The 10,200-nt window shown below is 55.9% G+C and overlaps 1 protein-coding gene across 1 annotated transcript; it reads left to right on the top strand.

Annotated features, from left to right (window-relative positions):
* Positions 1-1,438: 1,438 nt before the first annotated feature.
* Positions 1,439-9,348, top strand: GAL3ST3 (galactose-3-O-sulfotransferase 3). Its single transcript, XM_045486843.1, has 3 exons — positions 1,439-1,665; positions 5,146-5,382; positions 7,620-9,348. The coding sequence occupies exons 2-3, from the start codon at positions 5,258-5,260 to the stop codon at positions 8,788-8,790; spliced, it is 1,296 nt and encodes a 431-aa protein (XP_045342799.1). The 5' UTR covers positions 1,439-1,665; positions 5,146-5,257; the 3' UTR covers positions 8,791-9,348.
* The last annotated feature ends 852 nt before the right edge of the window (positions 9,349-10,200 follow it).

Genomic DNA, 10,200 nt, shown 5'->3' with positions numbered 1-10,200 from the left:
TCCTCTTAAAATCACCATCACCACCCCAGTCTCCCGACACTCCCAAAGGAAAAGCCAAACCCAGAAAGGGCAGAAGTACCAGTGGTATTCTCCCCTCCAGCATGTCAGCCCACTCAGGTAGAGCCATTCTGACCCAAAGGAAGCATCTTTCTGCTTCCCGTAACTGGAGAGCTGCTGGCAAGTCACCTGAAGCCGAAGGGCCCTAGACATGTGTATGTGCTGGGGACGGTGATAGGGGTCTCTGAGACAAGATAAACTGAAGTCTGATAAGTGAGGAGGTAATGTAGCTATGGCCAGAAAGGGACAAGTGGGACCTCATTATAACAGCTCTGGGACCCAGGCAGCACAGAACCCCCCATTGTGCAGAGGCGGTCACTGAGGGGCAGAGAGAAGTTGACATTCCCAACAGGCCAAACTGGGACCGCAAGCAGTTCTCCTGATTCCGAGAGTCCCCGTTCCCTTCACCCTCTTAACAAGGACCCTCGCACAATAGCTGCCTGTGTGGGGCTAGAATGGAATCCAATTCCTTCCAGTCCCAGTTTGGCTGGCTGTCCCAGCTCCAGGCTCTTGCCCTAACAGGTCAAGAGGGTAGGAGAAAGCCGAAGTCCATGAGAACCAATGAACTAAATGTAGGGCTGTTGGTATCTGCCATGACTTTGAGAGGTGCTGCTGCCCAGCTCCAAGTGGTAGGCGTTAGGGTCTAAGAAGGGAGTAGAAAATTCAGGACCACCACCTCCCCCCACCCGGGTACGCCCACACACAGACACACAGGAGTTTACACAGAGCCTTCACACATATCACCTCTGCAGTCTCCGAGCAGCTCCAAGAACAGCTCTCTATCCTAGAGCTGAAAGTATCCAGGCCCACGGAGTTGGCTCTTGACTCTGGGTATTAAGTTCAACAAGGGTTGAACTTGGGTTCTCAGATTCCCAGTACAAAGTGCTAAGGCTCTGGTCAGGAACAAGTGAGTCTGGAGTCCTGCTATAGGGTAGGAGTGGGTCAGCAGCAAGGGGATTGCCTCAGGGGCTGGAAGGAAAGGGTCTTCAGGGGTGGGAGGGCAAATGGGACCAGCCCCCAGGCTGAAGCTGTGCTTTTCTGCTGGAGGTGGACAGAGAAGAGGAGGGAGGGAGTATGTGGGTGCTAGTAAAGGTACCTGTGTCTCTAACTCCCCTAGGACCCACCAGGCCAAGGTCGCCCAATAGAGCCCAGGAATGCCCAGCAATGCCAGAGTATCCAGATACCTTCCAGGCCTCAGTTTCCCCTCCTGTAGAGTGAGGGCAAGATGCTGGCCACATTGCTGAACCTCTCTGCAAGGCTGCCGGGCGATGCCCGCATCCGAAGACGCCACCCGGAGATTGTTCCTGGGCAGCCTTCAAGTCAGAGCTGCCCCCTCCTCTTCCCGCTCCCCTTCCCCTCCCCCTCCCCTGCACGCTGCCGGCCCCCGCCCCCGCCCCGCCTCCGGTGTGCGATGGGGGGGCGGACGGCGGGCAGAGCGGAGAGGAGAGCGGAGTCGCCACCTGATCCCATCCAGGCTCGGAGAGGAGAGCGAACCGGCGCTTGGCGCTCAGGGTCCCCGGCGCCCTGCGATCCGCATTGGATTTCGGGACAAGGGCTTAGAGACAGCGGCGACCACCCCAAACCCGGGTCGGAGGCAGAGCCCGCGGCGTAAGTACTGCAGTGGCCGGCGTGGGGCAGGGGGACTGGGGTGGACCGGGCCGGGACAGGGGACGAGGGGTGGGCAGGAGAGCGTCGCGGGGGCCTGGTGCCTGGAGAGCATGGGGGCGGGGGCGCTCTACCCCCTGGGGAACAAGAGAAGCCGGGGTGAGAGGGCGAGTCTGGCCTATCCCCTGTGGTGACCAGATCCTAGTGACCGGATCCCTGGGGTAGGTGGGGATGAAATTGAGGGAATGGGGGTGAAGGGGCGGTAGTGATGGAGAGAGAAGGATGAAGGGAATTTGGAGGCAGGGATGACGTGGGGGTGGATGGCAAGGAGAGGGGGCTGGGGAGGACCTGGCAGCAGGCTGGGAGGAAAAAGGAAGGAAAAGAGAGAGGTGGAAAGATATTTGATCTCCTGAGCCACTAATCGGCACCCCCTCAGCCCTCACTCAGCCCCTTCCTCTCTAGTGCCCTGGGCAGTTTCCCTGCTCACCGGGCTGTGCTATGCTCTAGTAAGGACGGAGTCTCCAGGTCACCCGATGGTCAGGGCTGGTGGTCCAAGCTGGGACACCCTCCCCCTCTAAGAGCACCCATATTGGCCCTAGAGCTGGAGGGGAGAGAGAAAAGGGCTCATTTGGGAGTGGGTGGGTGTCCAAGCCCGTTTTCAAAGCTCTGCCTAGCTATACCATTTTTTCCTTTGGTTCCCTGGAGAAAGGAAAGCAATTTGCAAAACCAGGCAGCAGGCTGAGGTAAATTGTTCTGACTAAAATTAGCACTGATATTCTGATGAGGCTGGGCATCCTGACCTGTCTGGGACGGCTGAGGGAAACTCTCTCCATGGAGAAGACACAGGGGAGGCAGAGGAGTTTGAAGAATACAAGGGGCAGGAGCCAGGGCCCCAGGAGACCACCACCCACCCCACACCAGCCTGGAGATTACAGAGGTTAGATCCAGCCCTGGCCAGCCCCCTCCCCGGGTGCCAGTGCCCTGACTCCATCTCCAGAGGAGGCATCATGGAGAGAACTTGGCAAGGGAAGGGAGGCCGCTTCCAGTGTCCAAGCAGCACCCTCTCTGAGGACCTGGAATGTTTAGCCTGGCCGGGTGCCCACCCAGAGGAGACAAGGTTACTGCTTTCAAATACCTGAAGGTCTGTCATGGAGAAAAATGATCCGTGTGGTCTAGGACAGCAACACTAGCAATCATGTAGATGGAAGGTGGAAGGGGGCAGGCTGAGCAAGGCACTCATAGTGGCAGGCTGATCCTAGCTGTCCCAGAAACAACTTTTGAACAGCTGAGGCTGCTCAGAAACGGACCAGGCTGTATCTGAAGGTAGTGAGCGTCCCGACACTGGTGGTGGCCAAGCAGAAACCGGTGCCCACCTTAGAGGTGGTGTCCATGAAGTTCTTGCGCTAACGATGCCCTATTTCAAGGGGACCTTAGACGAGGGTCTGGCTGACTGGGTCCCCAGGGCTAAGACATGGAGGGGAGTGGGACGGAGGAGACCACCAAGCACCCTGTTGTCCTTCTCTGTGTGGCCTGCTTGAAGCACTTCCCAGGGAAAGTCCCCGCAGCGCTCTCTCCGGGCTTGACCTCCTTGGCTGACCCAGAGTCCTCTGAAAATAGAATAGTTTTAGCGAGTTTAGCAGTGATGTGAATAGGTTGACTTCCCACTTTGCCCCCTTGGGAAACTCCCATCTTGTCACCAAATCCTCTAGGCAAGATGAGTGGCAGAGGCCACAGGCTCTGACTTCCCTTGTAGGCTTCCTCACCCTCGCATAGCCAGCCCTTCTCTACCCTTAACAATCCTTGAAAAGACAGCAGGGCCTTAGGCTTTCTCTGCTATGCCCTTGGCTGCCCTCTGTGGTGGACCCTTCACCCCCCTCGGCTCCAGGCAGATTAAGTCTGTCTGCAGGCTGGTGGAGGAAACCAGGTGATGCGGCCTGGAGAGAAAGGAAAGGCCTAACCATCACATCATTCCACCCGAGCAGGTTTAAATGTAATCCAGGATTAATGAGAGGAGAGGGGAAGGTAGTGGTAAAGAAGAGGAACTAGAAACCAAGCTCTAGGCCCCAGCAGGAAGTGATGGTCAAAAGTTTTTTCGTTACCTCATCCCTCCTGGGACCCAGGTGTCCTAGTTCCACATATGTGCAAATGCCCATAGGGTTCCAGGCTCCCTCTCCCCTCTCGAGAGGTGTGAATGTGAGGCTGACGCTGAACCCAGACCTGGAGACTAAGGCCCCTGAGACACAGACACCACCCTAGAGGGGAGACAGACATTGCTGCTGAAGCTGTCTTTCCACCAGGACTGCCAAGGCCAGGCTGCCCTTGAGCCAAGGCATTTGTGCAGAGACAGGTGACTGGCTGGAAAACAGGCCCTCCCTGCTTCTGCCTCTCACTCCTGCCACTCACCTGGGATGGAGGCCCATCTTCTTCTGGAGAATCTCAGCGGGGAAACAAGCAGGAGCCCCTCTGTATTCCCCACACCCCACCCCTCTCCCCTCGCCCCGGCTGCCATGTCATGGCCTTGGCCAGGCACCTCTCACTGCAGAGTCAGCTGACAAAGTGGCCAAGGTTTCAGGTGTCTAGGGATGGAATCCAGATAGGGTTCTGGGATTTCAAGTCCTTCCTTTCTTTCTCTCATGGATTTATTGGTCTTGGGCCCTCAAGGCAGGAGCCCAGCTAGGAAGGCTCGGGGCTGAGAAACATGTAGAACTACCAGAGTCCAGAGCAGGGATGGAGAAATCCGTGTTCTGTGGAAGCAGCACACATTGCATCTAGAAGGATGGGCTTTGGAACCAGAAAGAACAGGTCTGAATCCTGATTCTGCCAACAACTGTGTGACCAGGGACAAGTAGCACCATGTCATAGAGCCTCAGTTTCCTTGTCTATAAAATGGGGAATAATGCCTGTGTTAGGGTGTGGTGGGGATTAAACGGCATTAAGTATGTACTAGTACGGTACATGTAGTAAGCCTGCAGTATCAATGCCTTACGCATGTCAAGAGACTCGAGAAGATATAGGTCCAGTCAGTGGTTTCTGAGGAGCTCGGTCTCTGGGGAGTCAAGACCAACTCTTGGCTGAAGCAGTCAGGCAAGGAATCCTGGAGGAGGGAAACCTTGAATTGAGACTTCTGTGCTTTAAGCCAAGCACTGGTGCTAAGGCAAGTCTACTGGGGGCGGGGAGACAGAAACAAATAACCACAAGACAAAGACGAATTAGGGCCAGGCCGAGAAGCTGAGACAGGGCTCCAGGGAGGAGTGGCTACCGCTTGAAGGGCTGGCCACACCCCAGAGCCTGTAATTCCACCCAAGACTAAGTTATCTAGAGGGTGCGGAGATAGGGTCTTGGAAACGGGAGGTAGGAATCCGATCTTCTCTGGCTTCTCTGCGCACCCCACCCTTTGGAGCTCTCCTTTGCACCAGTCTTGCTGGGGCCCACAGTCCATCTCCTCTGCCCGCCGCAAACCTGTTTGCCTCCTTCTCCTGCCAGGCCTCTCAGGAATACTGGCCCTGCTACCAGAGCCCCAGGAGCCCCCATGAGTGCTGGCGAAGGGAGTCCTGGATAGCGAGGTCCCGGCTGGTCCAGGGGCGGGTACCCCATCATGCCACCCATCCTCCAGCACCTGCAGCAGGCCTCCAAGATGATGAGCCGCAGAAAAATCCTGCTGCTGGTGCTAGGGTGCAGCACCTTAAGCCTCCTCATCCACCAGGGGGCACAGCTCAGCTGGTAAGGGGGCAGGGCCTCGCTGCATGGGCGGGACCCAGGGGAGTTGCATTCTTGCCTGGTGGGCAACGGAATTGGGAACTCTCCTTCCTACTCCTTCTATCTGCTGGAAGCGTCTGTCTTCTGCTGGGCTTTGTTCCTTCCATTTTTCTAAACTTATTTTTTTTTTTAATGGGCTCTATGCCCAACGTGAGGCTTGAACTCATGACCCCAAAGACGAGTGTCGCATGCTCCACTGACTGAGCCAGCCAGGCGCCCCTCCTTCCCTCTATTCTAGTTGTGCTTTCTATATATTCTCTTTAGATCCACACAACCTGCTTGGGCAGGCACTGGTCTTCACTGAAAGGTTGCTTGAAGTCCTAGAGTTAGTGACTTAAACTGGGATTCTAATCCCGTCCAAATGCTTCCCGTGGCATCACATTCTGAGCGCCTCCCCAGAGGACTGCAAACAACTTCTCATTACTTCTGCTGTGCTGGGCAAATCCCGTCACTTTTCTGAGCCTGTTCCCTCATCTATAAAATGGGGATGATGCTATGGGTGACCCAGTTAGTCACCGTGATACAGGATACGTGATGACTAGCAGTAGCCCTTACCCTGCTCCATGATTCACTGTGTGAACCCACCAAGTCCCTGCACCCTTCAGGGCCTCATTCCCATTTTCTACGTGGTCTGCCCATAAGAATGGTGTGAATAGGCCCAGTTCTTGTTGGATGATTTAACGGTCTTTTGGTAGGGCATCTGTGTAGATATTATCCTGAGCCCAAATGGGCCACAGATAGGAAATCTCAGTGGTGTTCTCAGAGCTGCTTAGAGTTCTCCTCATTACATGATGCTTAGGATAGAAAAGAAACAATAGTAACTCAATATGCAGGGAATTTACAGGTCACCTGTCATCCCAAACACCCTTGTTTCAGGAATAAGGAAACAAATGAAAGCTTCATGAAGGCTAGGATTGTTGTCTGGTTTTTACACTACTAGCATATTTCTTTAACCTAGAACAGTGCCTGGCATATAGTAGATGCTCAAAAAAAAAAAAAAAAAAAAAAAGACTTATTGAATGAATGAGGCTCCAGAGAATCTAACAGAATCACGAATCAAATAGATTGCCTCAAAGCCCGTGCCACTCACCTACAAGATGAGAAGCCAAAGAGTAAAAATGAGAAAAAAGCTAGAGAACAAGAGAATATGGTGACTTTATTTAGTTGCCAGACAATGTAAATGATTTTTCTCCTTCTGGTCCTCAGTTTCTACATGTGTAGAGGAGACTTTCTCAAAGATCTCCAAGGGCCTCTGTCCTTGTATTAGTTGTTTGTGTGTAACCCAATTACCTCAAAACTTGGCACCTGAAAACATCAAACACTTACTATCTTGGGGCATCTGGGTGGCTCAGTCAGTTAAGCGTTGGACTCTTGATTTCAGCTCAGGTCATGATCTCATGGGTTCATGGGTTCAAGCCCTGCATCAGGTTCTGTGCTCAAAGTGCAGAGCCTGCTTGGGATTCTCTCTTTCTACCTCTCTCTGCCTCTCCCCCACTCATGTTCTCTCTCTCAGTCTCTCTCAAAATAAATGAATAAAACTTTAAAAATAATTTTAAAAAACACTTATTATCTTGCTTCTGTGGGCCGGGAATCCAGGTGTGGATTACCTGGGTTCCTCTGGCTTAAGGTCACATGGCATTGCAATCAAGCTGGCTGCTAGGGATGCAGTCTCATCTGAAGGTATGATTGGAAATGCTCCCCTTCCAAGCTCATTCACGTGGTTGCTGGCAATATGCAGTTCTTCAAGCAGGCTGAAAGAATGAGGCCCGGTTCCTCAGGGACTGTTGTAGCCCGGTGCCTCCCCATACAGCTGCTTACAGTATGGCAGTTTGCTTCTCCTTGCATGAGTCATCCCAGAGAGAGGCAGAGAGACCAAGATAGAAGCCATTGTCTTTTTATAATGTAATCTCAGGAGTGGCATCCCATCATTTCTGCCCTATTCTATTCCCGAGCAGCATCAAGTCCCGCTCATACTCATGGGGAGGGAAATACACAAGGGCGTGAATACCCAGAGGCCAGCAGGGATCACTGGGGTGACGTCATACTAAAGGCCGCCTGGCATATCCCTCTACTGGTTCATGGGTATAGTCCGGGTTGGACCATTCTGTGGCCCATCTCACCATCCTTGGGGAGGGGCAGGGGTCGAGAAGCATCCCTCTCACACCCCCCCCCCCCCCCCGCACACCTCCCGAACTCTGCAGGTACCCCAAGCTGTTTCCTCTGAGCTGCCCGCCTCTGCGGGACTCACCGCCCCGCCCCAAGCACATGACTGTGGCCTTCCTGAAGACGCACAAGACTGCGGGCACGACTGTCCAGAACATCCTGTTCCGATTCGCCGAGCGCCACAACCTGACGGTGGCCCTGCCGCACCCGAGCTGCGAGCACCAGTTCTGCTACCCGCGCAACTTCTCGGCACACTTCGTGCACCCAGCCACGCGGCCACCGCACGTGCTAGCCAGCCACCTGCGCTTCGACCGCGCCGAGCTCGAGCGCCTCATGCCGCCCGGCACCGTCTACGTCACCATCCTGCGCGAGCCGGCCGCCATGTTCGAGTCGCTCTTCAGCTACTACAACCAGTACTGCCCGGCCTTCCGGCGCGTGCCCAACGCGTCGCTCGAGGCCTTCCTGCGCGCGCCCGAGGCCTACTACCGCGCGGGCGAGCACTTCGCCATGTTCGCGCACAACACGCTGGCCTACGACCTGGGCGGCGACAACGAGCGCAGCCCGCGCGATGACGCCGCCTACCTGGCCGGCCTCATCCGCCAGGTGGAGGAGGTCTTCTCGCTCGTCATGATCGCCGAGTACTTCGACGAGTCGCTGGTCCTGCTGCGGCGCCTGCTGGCCTGGGACCTGGACGACGTGCTCTACGCCAAGCTCAATGCGCGCGCCGCCAGCTCGCGCCTCGCCGCCATCCCCGCGGCGCTCGCGCGGGCCGCGCGCACCTGGAACGCGCTCGACGCGGGCCTCTACGACCACTTCAACGCCACGTTCTGGCGCCGCGTGGCGAGCGCCGGCCGCGCGTGCGTGGAGCGCGAGGCGCGCGAGCTGCGCGAGGCCCGCGAACGCCTGCTGCGGCGCTGCTTCGGCGCGGAGCCCGTGCTGCGGCCCGCCGCGCAGATCCGCACCAAGCAGCTGCAGCCGTGGCAGCCCAGCCGCAAGGTGGACATCATGGGCTACGACCTGCCCAGCGGCGGCGCCGGTCCAACCACCGAGACCTGCCTCAAGCTGGCCATGCCCGAGGTGCAGTACTCGAGCTACCTGCTGCGCAAGCAAAAGCGCCGGGGCGGCGTGCGGGCCCGGCCGGAACCGGTCCTGGACAATCCCCCGCCGCGGCCCATCCGGGCGCTGCCCCGCGGCCTCCAGGGCCACTGAGCTCTCAAGAGTCTGGATCCTACCCTGCCCGCCCGGAGTCCTGCCTGGGACTGCCCCCGGGCCATCCGCCTCATCGGGGCCTCTTCTGCTCAGTACTTGGGGCCTTGTCTCCCAACCTGAGCCTGCCTCCCTAGGGTGGGTTGAACCCCATCTTCGTGGTGGGTGCTGATAGGCCCGATCGAGCCCCGGGCCACCCTCTTCTCCTTCCTAACTGGTTGGTAACTTTGACAAGAGGTCTGAGGCCTGACCAGAACTGCCCACCCTGCCGCCTTCTGTGGGTTGAGCCCCACCTGTCTTTTTTCAAGTGGGTGAGCCCAGGCCTCAGAGGGAGGCTGAGCCCTGGGAAAGGCTGCTTTGTCAGCTTCCCGGGCTGCTCTTCCTCTCAGGGGTCAGAGACCCCCCACACCATCTGTCTTCCAGGTTCCACCCTCCCCAAAGACCTAAGCTGCTCCCAGACTCCCAGAACCAAGAGTTCTTGGGTTGGGTTTTTTGTTTGGTTGGGTTTTCTTTTTCTTTTTTTCTTTCCTTCCTTCTTTCTTTCTTTCTTTCTTTTTTTTTTTTTTTAATAAAATACTTTCAAAAGGTACAGGTTGGTTGTCAGTCATTGAAAGCCAGATTTCCCACGTTTGAGGATGAGGCCGATGCCCAAGAATAGCAGCTGTGACTGTCCCCATGAGGAAGGGGCCCAGGCTCAATCAAGCTCCTCCACCGCCCTTCCCAGAGGCTTACAATTCTCAACAACCTCTTGACTGGGCTCACTGGTGCAGACTGGCCACCTCAGCTCGACTTCTTTTTCCTTTGAGAAAATCCAAATCATTCCTTTCCATTCAATTCAGCCCCACGTACTGAACGTCATCTCTAATTTGGGGACATAGGCGGGCAAGGCAGATAGGGTTCATAGGGCTCATGGGGAGACATTGGAACTGGAGTGGGACATGTGAGCTGAAGGAGGGACTGGAGCTGGGTAGAGGGGAACACTTCAGGCTGAGGGGGGGCTAGATGTAGGATCACACTAGTAAGGAGGTACTCAACTCCCCCTTTTGAGGCACCAACTTCACTACGGGTCCTCCCCACGAGGAGAAGACACCCTGTCTCAGATAAAGTCCATTCCCCGCCCCTGGTGTTCTTCAGCACAGCAAGACATCCAGCACTTCAATGTTTATTTATTTTTGAGGGGAGCGGGGGAATGGAGGACCGGAAGCAGGCTCTGTGCTGACAGCAGTGAGACTGATGCGGGGCTCGAACTCACAAACGGTGAGATCAGGACCTGAGCTGAAGCTGGATGCTCAACTGACTGAACCGCCCAGATGCCCCATCCAGCACTTTAAAATGAAACTCCAGGGGCGCCTGGGTGGCTCAGTCGGTTAAGCATCCGACTTCAGCTCAGGTCACGATCTCACAGTCCGTGAG

This window comes from Leopardus geoffroyi, chromosome D1, assembly GCF_018350155.1.
Source record: "Leopardus geoffroyi isolate Oge1 chromosome D1, O.geoffroyi_Oge1_pat1.0, whole genome shotgun sequence".
NCBI lineage: Eukaryota > Metazoa > Chordata > Mammalia > Carnivora > Felidae > Leopardus > Leopardus geoffroyi.
Note: the sequence above shows the minus strand (reverse complement) of the source record. Positions and strands in the feature narration are given on the sequence as shown.